At 52.6% G+C, this 13,778-nt stretch overlaps 1 protein-coding gene across 2 annotated transcripts in view; it reads right to left on the bottom strand.

The window, feature by feature from the left end:
* Nucleotides 1–1,135: 1,135 nt before the first annotated feature.
* Nucleotides 1,136–13,778, bottom strand: part of NTF3 (neurotrophin 3) — a 61,479-nt gene continuing 48,836 nt past the window's right edge. For both annotated transcript variants that reach the window (XM_012783113.2, XM_076006853.1), the window contains exon 2: nucleotides 1,136–2,341. In XM_012783113.2, coding sequence (XP_012638567.1) covers nucleotides 1,547–2,341 — 795 coding nt within the window. In that variant the 3' untranslated portion in view covers nucleotides 1,136–1,546. The remainder of the gene's footprint in view (nucleotides 2,342–13,778) is intronic.

Raw genomic sequence — 13,778 nt, forward strand, 5'->3', positions numbered from 1 at the left:
TAGGCCGCTGCTATTTGCCGGGCCTGTTTCAAAGGTTCATGTCACATAAAGGACACATATTCTATGCGGGTGTGTGGCAGGGAGATCTCAGGGCGTAGAGACAGAGACAGCACACACAGGCCTTAAATGAGGCAGGGAAACCCAAGTCGGGCAGAGGACACGGTTTCAGGGCAGTATTGGGCTAGTGGACACCTCACCCCTCCAAGATGGGAGATGGGCGTCCTCACACCCCAGCCCCGAGAGGATGAGCTGCTCGCCAATGGGCAAAGGGCGTCAGCAAGCTCCTTGGGGACATCGCTAGTGTCCTCCTCAGTCTTGTCTGGCATGGCAGGTGAGGCCATCACCATGGTGACCCCCTGCTTGTCCTGGATTCCTGCTGGGATTCAGAAAGAGGTTCCTTCCATTTGGGCCTTTTACATCTCAGGTGTCAGACCAACCAACAAATGACACAGAGGAACATAATACCCTAGAAAGACGAGGAAGGGGAGGGGAGGAACGAGCATTCTCCAGTGCCTGCTCATTGACGGTGTGCAGCGGTTCCCTGACTCCACAGGACCCCCGGAGGTGGGCAGGAATCCCCACCTGGCTCTGACCCCAGGAAACCGAGGCTCAGAGAGCCCTCAAAACCTGGACAAGGGTACAGGGGAGGAGCTGGAACTCGATCCTGGGTCTGACCCCACAGCCCGAGCTCTTTCCAACTCCTCAGGCTGCTCCAGGAGGGGGTGGTCACAGGTTGAGTCTGCATGAGTAGATGTATCTTCTATGTTGAGATGTCTCAGTCCATTTCAGGTTGCTTTTGGGTAGCCATACCGTTATTCTGTTACAAATAGTCAGAAAAAATGTTCTAGGCGCCTAAAAGGGTGATAACGGCTCACAAGAAAGCAAAACAAAAACCAAAGCCAAGGAAGAAAAACAAAAAACAAAAAAAACCCAAGCCTTAAACAACCCCAAACCCCAAAACAACAAATGTGCGGAAAAGAAATGTCCAAAACTAAAATTGCCAGGTTCGTTGTTCCTGTTCCAGGACCATAACATTGGAGCGGTCTCAATTCTCATTTGCGGAACTAACAGCAGAGCAAGGCGAGTGGGTGTCTGGGATCAGGCTTGCTGGCCAGAACTAGGCTACAGGGTATCATTTTGAGCGGAGGCCATAACAGTTCTTTTAATTAATTCATGGAACATTAAATATACCAGAAGGGGGATAAAACTGTGTTTATACACAACTCTGACATCATCTGATTTTAACAAGTTTACTATAACGACAGCCATGGCCTTGACAATACTGAATGCAAAATACTGGTGTACACAGATTTTACAGAGCGGCTCCCGAGAGCCGGATCACAAAACAAGGTTCAACAGATGGGAGAGGCCCAAGGGGAGGCAAGCACACGATTTTATTGAGAAAAAAGCTTATATACTGTAGGGTTGCTGAAGTTTAATAAATAAAGGTCAACTTATAATATATAAAAACAATATAAACATTTATATGCTACATGCATATCATATAATTTAAAGTAATAATTTATATGCGGGGAGAGATGCTGATTCATGTTCTTCCGATTTTTCTCGACAAGGCACACACGCAGGAGGTGTCTATCCGTATCCACCGCCAGCCCACCAGTTTGTTGTTTTCTGAAGTCAGTGCTCGGACATAGGTCTGGGACGTTTTGCACTGAGAGTTCCAGTGTTTGTCATCGATGCCCCTGCAACCGTTTTTGACTGGCCTGGCTTCTTTACATCTCGTCTCATAAAAATATTGTTTGACGGGAGAGTTGCCGGTTTTGATCTCCCCCAGCACCGTGACCTGGTGTCCCCGAATGTCGATGGCCGACGACTTGTCTGTCACCCACAGACTCTCACTGTCACACACCGAGTACTCCCCTCGGTGACTCTTATGCTCTGCGTACCGTTTCCGCCGTGACGTTCTGTTCGCCGCCACGGGGTTGCCCACGTAATCCTCCATGAGGTACAAGGGAGGGGGCTCCAAAGGGGTGCTGTCACTCAGCAGGACCCGAGGCGAGCTGTAGCGTCTCTGCTGTCGCAGCAGGTCCGTGTCCATCGCGATCACGGGCTGGAATTCCGACTTGGCGCGCTCGCCCCGCTCCGGCTCCCGCGGGGCCTCTGCTTTCGGCAGGGTGCTCTGGAAACTTCCCTTAACGTCCACCACCTGCTTGGAGAGCTTGTTTTTCAAGATATCTGCCTGGATCAGCTTGATGATCAGGGAATTGAGCGAGTCTTTTGGCAAACTCCTTTGATCCATGTTGTTACCTTGGATGCCACGGAGATAAGTGAGAAATATCACATAAAACAAGATGGACATCACCTTGTTCACCTGTAAGAGCTGAAAAGGAAACACAGGTGTTAATAGCAGGCCACGGCAGCTGAGTCCACGCCACTCTGGCACCGGCCACCTGGGGGTCCCTGCAAGTGTCTCGAGAGGGCACAGCCCCTAGGTCGGCAGCAGCTCTCCTCTCCGGACAGCTCTCCCCACCCCGGGACGCGCCAGGGGACGCTAGCCCCCCAGGCCCCCAGCGCCGCGTCCTTCCTAGACTGCAGCGCCTGCTTCCTCCTGCAGCCGTCGGCTGTGCGTGGAAGGCGGCCCCCCTTCTTGAAACGTCCCTCGGGCCTGGAAAGGCCTCGCTCGCTCTACCCTGGTGCACTAGGAAGGCTGTAACCTGGGAGTTACAGACGGGGAGTTACATTTCTCTGTCGGCGGCAGCAGCCTTGTAACTCTCCCGAAACACAGCTCTGTGCAGCCCCTGGGGTCTCTCAAAGGAACGCACCGAGGCTGAGGATGGGGCAGCGGCCCCTACACTTTGGTGTCAGGGGTGGGCTCATCCTGGCCAGGACACCCTGGTGGAGTCTGCTCTCCTGCCCTCCAGGTGCCCTGCCGAGCTCTCTGATGGCCTGCATCACCAGGACGCCTCATAGGTCTGACCAGTCCCCAGAGACCCTCTTCACAAAACGCAGCCCTGCAGAAATGCTACTTGCAAGAAGATGGAGATGCCGCAAGAGCCTCCTCGAACTGGGTGGGCTGTCCTGAATAGCAACAGTCATTGTTGATTCATTTTTCCTCCTTTGGATTTTTTCAGTTTCCATTACAAAATAATCCTTTCAGTGGTTTTATTTCTAATTCTACTATCTCCTTGTGTGAAGGGCATTTTAACCCATCTACGCTCTCACGCTGTCGCCATGGCAGAGGCTCAACACAGGGCTTCCGTGGAGTCCCTGTGGGATCTCGCGCTGATCCTCTGATACCTTCACTGCTAGCCGCTCCCTCCCTGCAGCGGAGCCCAGCCTCTCCCTGCGCCAGGAAGGAGCCTCTCCAGGTGCAGAGGCACCGAGCAAGACATCCTGCCCCCCACCCCCAGCGAGGTATTCATTCCTTAGCTGCCATCACTACCAACTCGCAGGCCCCCGGGGGTACGCCATTTCCTCTTGAAAGTTCTGTCTGAACACGGAAAATAAAAGCCCTTCCCTTGGTTCACCTTTGGTATTTTCAGAAAGACTTTACTAAATCCAGGGGGAAAACAGAGAGGAAGTAAACAAAGGCGACACTAGAAATAGAAAAGCAGTCCTGCCTACAGGTCCCGCGTGAGCCTGCCAGCGCCAACTCGCCCCAAGACTCAGGCTCAGCCTGTTCCCCATCTCGTCTAAGCACTGCTGGCTCGTTTGTCCCCAAAGCCAACAGTACTGCAGGCGCTTTGCTCCGACTTCCTCCTCCTGGCTCCTGTCCTGACTCTGTGATAAGGCCCGTCTTCCCTCCCTGGGAACCATTCCTCTGGACAACCGGCTCCTCCAAGGTCAAAGCTGAGAGACATCCTAGCCCTGCTGCTCACCCCTGGAGACTGCTCTAGGAGTTGTATTATCCGGGGAAAATGGTTCCCACAGGATAACTAATCTCCCTCCCACTCTGCACATAAGGGACGTTTCCTTCCATCTTGCAGGCCCAACAAAATGAAACTCGAACACCACAAAAAGTATGGCATACATGCAACTAGAATTACACACCCTCCTCTAAAAAAAGAATACAGCTGCAATAAAATCATTTGGGACTGACAGTCTATCAAAAAACAATTTGTTAAATCTCCCAAAAGCCCAGCCACTGTAAGCTAAGAATACGCAAGATATCTGCTCCTAGGGAAGTAAATCCAACATAGTTAGCAGGGGGAGGTCCCAGGTAGAGAAAGAGCTGATGTAGGGATGAGTGAGGCGGTCACCAGGGTGAGTGGACAGGGAGGGCGCTGGGTGGTGCCGATGGATTGGGGAGGAGGGAGAAGAGTCTTTGTGGGTGGTGGCCTGAATACGGAACCAAGGCTATCAGACGTAGAAAAGCCATATATAAAGAGACCGTCTAATCCAACTCCCTTTCCCATTATTTTATAGACAAGGAAAACTGACACTGCTGATTAAAGAAGGAGAGACACTCAGGGAAGCAAGAGGGGTTCCTTGTGCTCCAGCCTAACCTCCCTTCCCCATCCTCCCTTCCCCCCGTCCCACACCTGTGCCAACCTCATCCACTGCTCACTGCTGCCTGAATAGCTTTATGACCCATGTGCTAGCATTGCCCCTGCTCACTTCCATGACCCCTCCTGCTGGAATCGCACCCATTCCACAGTGCCTGGTTCACAGGCAGACTGTTCTGTGGCGTTCCCCCAGGCCCCGGGGCTCCGTCCCCCGCAATCCGGGGCTGTCCTCCCAGCAGCTGCCCAGTTCTCGCTCACTTGGGGATAAGTGGTGGGTAAGTCATCTGCAGGCTGCCGAGCATTTCCAAACAGCTTGGGATGAAGGCTGAACTGTGGACTCCATTTCCATCATCTGCATTTATTTTTTTGGACAGAGATCAAGCCCAAGAACGTAGCTAACAGAACTTCCCCAAACACAGAGATTTGACGCAGGAAAGACCCCAGGAAACCTCCCTCTTTTTGCAGACAAGGAAACTGAGGCCTGGAGTGGTGGTGAAATGAGCTTTCTCAGGCCAGGCTGCTAAACAACAGCAGAGAATGAGAGGGGACACTTGGTGTCTAGGCCCAAGGAGGACCACAGGGATTGTGCGTCACCAAGGTTACTGAGAGGGGTGGCCAACGATGTCCACGTGAAAGCACTTAGCACAGCACTGGCACACGGGGAGCGCCAGCCACGTCAGCCGAACGTGAACTGGACCTTCCTCGACAACAGGTGACGCCGCGCCTGCTCCTGACGCCGCGCCTGCTCCTGACGCACACACGAGGCCGCGCCGGAGCCGCCTTCTCCCCGTCTGGCCAGCAGTCTGCCCAGCACGGTCTCCACAAGGCTTCTCCCCGGATTCCACGGCTCCCCAGTGCTTGGGGCTCAGACCAGCCACATCGGTTGTGGGAGGAGAAAAGAATATTGTGAACTGGAAGCCCAGAGAGCAGGAAAATTAAGAAAGACAGCACGAGAAAGTGCGCATTTCTGAATGTGCTGGGGGCGAGAAGAGATGGAGTCTGATCTCTGGTCTCTTTTTGGTCATCGGTGCTTTCGGTCCCCACCCCCTCTCCAGGGCGGGAGGTCCCCAAGGACTGGTCCCCTAGTGTGGAGTGGAGACAGGAGGGCAGAGCCTGCGCGGCCCAGGCGAGGCCCACCGGTGAGTTTTTCTGTTTGGGGACTTCTGTGCTCTTTCTCTAGAGTCACTGTCATCTGCAGAGAGCTTGTTCAAGCAATCACTGTGTCGTCACTGTCAGCATGTCTCCTCCACGCCGAGGGGACCGTGACCTTTTCACTCACACATCCCTGATGCCCAGCGCAGGTGCCGTGTCTGTGTGCTGGGCGAGCCAGCTGCGGTCAGCACCTACGCAGGGCGCCGCTGGCTGGCCGAGACCCTGCAGGGGCTTCTGCCAAGCCTGGCTTTGGAAGCCTGTCAACCCTGCTTTCTTTTCCCAAAGAAAATACAGGCCCCGGCTCTGAAGTCGGCCATGGTCCCCAGGCTCCTCTGGGCTATGATTAGAAAAAGACCTGTTAAAGACCCCAGTAAAGCCCCTTCCTGCTCTCCCCAGTGCCCGCTTCCCGGCTCGGAGTTTTCCAAGAGCCTGACCAACGTGCATGTGCGATTTTCCTCACTTAGAAATGCTTTCCCACATATGGTGTTTTCTCAGTCCCTGGAGCAACATTCCTACAAGGTTTCACCAGCCCTCAAAATACTCAAAAGAGAGCAATTTCTGATTCCTCCTTTTTGGCTGAGTTTACAATACACACAGAGGGTTTGGGGGTATTTGCGAAGTGGCTGGAACAGAGAGGAAGCCAGGCAGAGAGTGGCACAACCTGTGCCTGCCCTGTTACACGCAAACAGGCAGGCTGCACCCTTTGGGGTCCCATTCACCTCCCCAGGACCAGCTGCCCTACACAGGAGCACCTCCGCGTCCTGACTGCTTACCTAAAGACCCCTCTTGCTGCACGCTATGGAGTAAATTTTAGCTTGGTTAGAGTGAGATCATCGAGAATAAAAATGCAATGTGCTAAGTACTGGCATTTTTAATCCTGATAACAACTCCACTGAGAAAGGTACTATTAGATTTGCCATTTTGGATGGGGAAACTGAGGCACAGGGTAGGTTCCATAACTAGCTAACAAGCAGCAGAGCTAGGATTTGCACAGAGTCTGGCTCTGGAGTTCATGTTACTAGTAAGTACACTGTGCTGCCTCTCTGTCTGCGCCTGCTCTCAAACGTTCTAGAGACTTTGCTTCCAGGGGAAGCTCAAGTTCCAAGCCTGGAGACAGGACGGCTGCCATCAGCAGGTTGTGCATGTCCCCAAGAAGCCTCAGGTCTAAGCAGAGTTTCCAGAGATTTGGGGCCACCACTTCTGTTCTTTCCTGCCCGGATTCCCCATAAAAGTCAACAAAAGCCAATTTACCCTGTCCCTCCTGGGCCTGATGCCTCCAAAGCTGTCCCTCTGCAGGCTGCCTGTTCCTGCAGAGGTTGTTGTTGGGTGAACAGAGCACGCGCGTGCCATCTCTCAACCTGGGCTTCAGACCAGCCCTGGAAATCTGGTGACTGACAAAGAAGGCAGGAATGTTCTGCTTTACACTGGACAAAGTGGCTCACCCCTGTAATCTTAGCACTTTGGGAGGCCAAGGTGGGAAGATCACTCAAGGTCAGGAGTTTGAGACCAGTCTGGGCAACGGCCCCATCTCTATAAAAACTAGAAAAATTATCCAGGCGTGGTGGCGTGCCCCTACGGTCCCAACTACTTGGGAGGCTGAGGCAGAAGGATGGCTTGAGTCAAGGGGTTAGAGGCTGCAATGAGTTATGACGATGCCACTGCACTCTAGCCTGGGCAACAGAGTAAGACCCTGTCTCAAAAAAAAAAAGGTTCTGTTTTAGCTTTCCTCAGAGCGATGAGAGCAAAGGTAAAAGTAGTTTTTAATTTGCCAAATTTGTAACATGCAAATTGAAGAGATTTCATTATTTCTGGTGCAGCCATACCCTCTGGAAGCAAATGTTTTTTCTGGCTGGGGTTAAAGAGGACACTGTCCAGCTGTGTCCAGAAGGGCCTGATTCTTCAGAGAATTTCTGCGGCTGTGACATGGTCTCTGACTAATGCTATGGGCTCAAAAGACCACATCCTGCCAGATAACAGTGATGTCTTGTTCAGGGAGCGCGGAGGGAGAGAGGTGGGAGAGTGATAGATTTAAAGTAGAATGACAAAAGGGAAAGGAATGTGGTGGAAATATTAAACTAGGGCCATACATAGAAGCCTGGCTAAGCCTGTGCCCCAAATCTTAACTGCAAAATTAATTCTCGTTGGCTTTGTTCTGAACACAGGTCCCAAGGCCTCAACATCAGTCAATGGGGCCACGAGAAGATGCTCCGACCCCTGGCGAGGCTGGGAGCTGAGAGAGAGGTCCTGTCCTGGCGGAGCCTCCGCTGGGGACTGGTCTGGTTTTGGTTAATCTCTTTATTAATGATCTGGAAGCAGGAAAGAGGAAAAAATGGCAGATTAATTAAAACGCACAGATGACGCTCAAAGGAAAGGTGCTGCAGACACCAGTGAGGACAGACCAATTAGGCTGGAGCACCCATGGGGCCTGGCAATCTGGAAAGAGCACGATCAGACTCAAACTGGAAACACGTAGGCTAACTCACTGGGGGCAAGATAAATCCAAAACCAACACGGGAGGGAAACGCTTGTAAAGGGATGGTGGGAGGGGGCGACTTGGAATTGCTACAGGAACAGATGAGAAATGAGCTCACAGGAACAACGCCGCGCGGGCTTCCACGGCACCTTCCCTGCGAGCCCTGCGATGTCCGCCTCACTTGCCTTGAGCACACCTCCAGAGAGGTGGCGTCCACGACACTCCCTGCCTCAGGAACCGCAGAAAAGACACAAACTGAGCCCATACAGGGCAAGGAACAGAGCCAAGATCAGAGTGCAGGCCGGTGGTGTGCTCTGAACTCACAGGAAACCAGACGGCATGGGTGATCCAGAGGGGAGGGGGCCACTCTCTCTGCCCCTGTATCTGGTGGAGAACTCCTCTGCGAATCCCCGAACTGTGCCCAGGTGTCAACCTGCCTAGCCTCAAGCCAGGTGAGAGCAGAGGCAGGGAAGCGGCCCCCTGTTCTGGTGCTTAAAACTTCAAATTCTTCTGTGGCTCCTCTTGTTAAAACTTAACACTTAAAACTCAGGGTCCTGAGACGACTGACACTTGCAGTCAGTCCTTGGCCCAAGATCTGAAATAGGACAAGGTCCTCAATTCTCAGGGGATGGTGGCTTCCCAGGGGAAATAAGGCACAAAGCCAGCAGAGAAGGCATGTTCTAGGATGAAATGAAATAACACTGAGAACCTCAGAAGGTTGCCTCACATTCCTTGGAAGGGAAATGCTGAAACTGGTCCTTCCCAGAGGCCAGAAAGTGAGGAATAAGGACCCCTGAACAGAAAAGGAGCCTTTACCCAGAAGAAAGCTAAGTGCACCAAGATGGAGGTGGAAAGCTGTGCGGAGGCCCTGCACAGCTGTTGGGAGAGGAATTTACACTGTGCAAAGCACACCCTCCCCGGCCCCGAGGCAGTGAGAGATGGAAGGTATGGCACATGTCAAAACAATGTGCACCCGCAGCTCCAGGGAGGAAGGTAGGACAGTTGTTCCCCAGGGCAAGGAACCCTCTGGCTTAGCCGTCTTGGCAAAGAGATCTGAAAGGAGCTTGGTATGCCGGCACAGGCCCTGGGAAGCTCAGGTTTACTTCACCCTTTGCATACCGCAACTCCCACTTCACGGCCAGAGCGTATACTGGGAGGACATGCAGAGCAGATCTGCGTCCATCCAGCTACTGGCCATAATGGCATTGTCTAGTAAACGTAGTTTTGTTTGTTTTGTTTCAGGGCATTCACACTCAACCACTACTGTGCACACAGGCATGCATGTGTGGGCCTGTACACACACACACACACACACACACACACACACGCACACACACACCGTAACCCCCACGATGAAGATGAGCTATCCTCGAGCTATTTTCAAATTATTGTATCATTTAATGTTCTAAAACATTGTGTTTGGGTATCATTTTCTGTTTCTGCATTTGTGCCATTTTCTAAGCGTGAAAACACACAAGGGAAAGTGCTTCAGGTACAGAGAGTTGGAGACAGCTCGCACCCAAGAATAGCTTTGGCCTCGGATTAACTGCCTCCAGTCAACCTGTCTGTCTCATGCGTGAGTTGGGTTTATGTGTCAATTGTACACACTGCCTGCAAAATGCTGTACAACTGTAAATAGTACCAAGACAAGGCAGGGCTGTTGAGTAATTTTTATAATTATAATAAATAATGATGACAACAATGATGATGATAAAGTATCTACCTTGTCTACCCAGCCAAGCATGAGCCTCAAAATGGCAGAATAAAGAAGTTGGCTCTGTCCTGAGTGTTAGCAGCGGAGGGAAATCCCAAAGCATGATTTCATTCAATTTATACTCCGGTTGCTTCTTCCAAACCAAGACCACAGCTGGCTTGGCAACACCCAAACCTTTTTCTGTGCATCAACCATAGCAGCAGCAGCAGCAAGACTGGGATCCACCCAAACCATCCTGGTTTGGCCCCAAGAAGATGTGGTCGCAGGAAGCGTGGTCGGACGGCAGGCTTTCTCCTCTAGGCTCAGTGATCAGGCCTGCGCCAACACAGCTGCTCATGCCTGCCCCTTGCCACACAGCCAGCCTCCTTTCGGGAGCACTAGGTGCTGACAAACGGTCTGGCGGCCTCGGGTCTGGGTCCCCTCTCCAGGAATGCGCACCGTCTGAAGACTCTGAGGGCCGCGGCTGTCTTTCACTCTGCTGGGTCTCTCTCCCCTGCTCGGTGTGGCCACCACCCTTCACATGAACACTTTTACAGACTAGGAAACTGAGGCAGAAGAAACATCTGCCTGGTGAGCTTCCGAGTCTCTTCTCACCCACTCACGGAGGGATGCTGGGATGTGCACACGGGAAGAAAACGAATCTTCCATCCAAACCGGAGTGTGCGGCCGCCACTTGATAAACCTTATGACTCCAACCCCAGGCACTCCAGTGATTCTTCCTGGGCAGCTGGGCAAGACTAAAAACCAGCCCAGAGCATGTCCCCTGAAAGCAATTTTGGCACAAGTGCTATGAACCCAAAGCTGTCTCTAATCACGGACACAAGTCATAATAATCGCTTGTAATAACAGCTAACGTTTACTGAGCCTCACCATATGCTAGGCTGTGCGGAACACTTTATGTGGATTATCTCAATTAATCCTTGCAGATACGATTATTATCCCCACTTTTCAGCTATGGAAACTGAGGCTAAGAAGGATTAGTAATGTTGCCCAAGATCACACATCAATGGAGAGGTGGAGCCGGGATGCACAGCCCTGTCTGCGTGGCTCCGCCGGCCTAACTTTTAGCTAATATTGCGTAATACCTCCCAATTCATTCTAAAGACACATGCCGCTTCCTTGCAGTGAACTAGGCAGCGGGCACCATCCTGGTATATTAATGCTTCCTTTGCTTTTTTAGAGAAAGCGACATTCAAGACAGGCCCCCTGCAACACAAAGAGGACATTGCCAGTCTAAGGCTGGACTCGCGGATTCACAGTAGCTGAAAAACATATCTATTCAACATGGGGCTGGCGGCTCATTCATTTATGCTTAGTTCCCCGAAATGTAAAATATTCCTTTCCTCTTTCCTTATTTGAGGGTCAAGAAAGCCATGGACCCAGGGATTCATTTCAAAGCTTGGCTGGATTTTTGAAGGTAGGAGAAATTTCTGATGCTTTGGTTTTCACAGACTGCAGCACATCTGTGGTTGACGAGGAGAAACAAAATCATGTGGACTCTGGGCACATCTCCTGCTTTGATTTGTTAATAAAAACCAAGTCTGCCACTAACTCGCTTTGTGGTTACAGGGCAATCATTGCCCACCCTGCGGGTTCTCATTTCCTAGCCGTGTCTCTCCACAGGGGTGCTACCGGTACTTCGGGCAGAGCGGTTCATCATTGTTCACTTTTGTCCCCCCCCACTCAACTCAGGCCCCCACATGCTAAATATCAATGGTGACAACCAAAAAAAAAAGACACACACTTTTGTAAATACCATCTAGGGAGAGCTATCGCCCCCGGTTAAGAATTACATAACATGACGCTGGTGGACTACATTGTTTTCGGATCCTTGGCACCTTTTAGAATGTGATCAGAGCTAAAGAATGCGTCCGCTAAAAAATACACATGTGCCCATAGAAGAAAAAATTTACAAAATATTTCAAGGTGGTTCACAGACTCCAGAAAGCCCAACCTAGCGCCCCCAGACCTAGGTTTAGAATTCTCAAGCTGAAGACTTTCAAGGCTCTTTCCAGCTGGAACACCCTGTACTTCTGCCACCCTGTGCCAGCCTGGGTCGTTTCTTCTCCAGGCCAAGTGCTCCTTATTATCAGGCTCCTTTTCTGGTCCTCCCTCTTTCTTCCTGCCCCTTGGAAGCCATGGTGCCAGGAACAGGCATCCTACTCTACCAGGATTCTCGTACAACGCGAAGGTTACAGGGGCGTCAGTGACTTGCCCCAAATGAAACAATCAACCAGTGGAAGAGGCAGAACTAGAACCCAGCTCCCCAGATGGCCAGCCTGTGCCGTTCTGCTGGAGCCACACAGAACAGTGTATCTGAGGACACGTGGAAGGAAGCCTGCCCGCACCTGGCAGCGGGCTTCCTTGAGGAGGTGCAGGGGTCCCATGTGAACCTGACCAACATGACGGGTTTCACACTGTATGTGAGAGGGCTGGGGCCCTAGCAGCCCTACTCAGCCCAAGAGGCAGCCCATGGAGGTAGAATCCTTCCCTTCTCCTTCTTTTCACAAGTATTTGTGTAGCATCATCTGTTGGCATCCACCTTCCTCGTGGGCATTGGGAATTGGTGCATTTCCTTTCCATCCATAAACCTGCCATCACTCTGGATGATGTCACCTCCAACCTGATGGCTTTTGCATCCCTTTGGTCTCCTGTTCCTCCACGTCCTCAAGACCAGTGTTCGCCACGATGTTTAAAAACGCACCTGTTTCCAAAGGGCTTCTCTCCGTCCCAGCCAACGGCCATGAGGACCACAGGGACTCGGAGCACAGACAGCGGCTGCACAGTCTCTCCAGACACGGCGGCGGAGGGGGTAGCGCAGCCACAGAGGGGGCCTCAGGGCACACCTGGGAGCTGAGAAGCGATGCCTGAGCACAGGGGCGTTCCTGGCATGGCAGACAGCAAAGGTGGGTGAACTCTTCAGAAGGCCTCGCCAGAAGACACACCGGGGCCGGATCCTGTGCACATGCATGTGGCTAGTTTAACACATGACTGCTGGTTTCTGACACTCCTCCCACGTCAGTCTGGTATCTGTGTCCTTTCCCTTCGTATCTTGGTGGGCTTGTGACTGCTGTGACCAGTTCAGTACAGGGGAGGCAGCACTACGCTGCTTCCTAGGCTGGGTCACGACAGGCATGTGGCCTCGGCTTTGTTCGTGGGTCCCTGGGCTGCCGAGTGGGCCGTCTGCTTATGCAGAAGCCACCATGCCGGGGGGGGGGGTCCCCTGGACAGGTCCAGCCACGTCCAGCTCCTGCGGTCCCTGTTAAGGCGCTGGTCTTGGGGGGAAGCTGCCTTGGATGACCCAGACCAGCTCTTCTGCCAGCTGCATACCCCCAAGTGACCCCTGTCAAGGCCACCTGGCCCAGAAGAACCACCCAGCCCAGGTCTACCCAAGTCCTTGGCCCACACAATCAAGAGAAACGATAAAACAGTGGTTGTCTTAAGCTGCTACGGTTTTCTATCGGTGGGGGGTGGGGGGTGGCTACACAGCAAAAGATAAATGCCACAGCTGGAAACCTACAGGGGATTGGCGGTGTCATCTTGTAGAGTCAGTGAGGACATTTCACTGCATTTGCTCCGAAGGGCCCGAGTGAGTTCCGGGCGAGGAGTTTACAAGGGATCTCGGGGTGACCACTGGTGCACGGCTCACCCTGTGGGCTGGGACCCTGGGACACGGACGCACCCTGGCGCGGTCGGGAGCCACGGGAGGGTCCCTCGCCCGCCAACTGCAAAGCGGCCACGCAGAGAGATAAAGGCAGCTCTGCTCACTGAGACTTTAGGGGGAGTGGGTGAGTGTGAGAGCGACTGAGAGAGAGGGAGGGAGAGACAGAGAGAGTGAGGAAAGAGACAGAAAGAAAAAGAGAGAGAGGGACAGAGAGGGAGGCAGAGCAAGGAGGAGAGTGTGACAGGGAGCAAGCAGGGGAGAGAGAGTGTGTGTGTGTGGGGGAGTCCTTCATGAGCAGGGGCCTTCAGC

Source organism: Microcebus murinus, chromosome 10, assembly GCF_040939455.1.
Source record: "Microcebus murinus isolate Inina chromosome 10, M.murinus_Inina_mat1.0, whole genome shotgun sequence".
Classification (NCBI taxonomy): Eukaryota; Metazoa; Chordata; class Mammalia; order Primates; family Cheirogaleidae; genus Microcebus; species Microcebus murinus.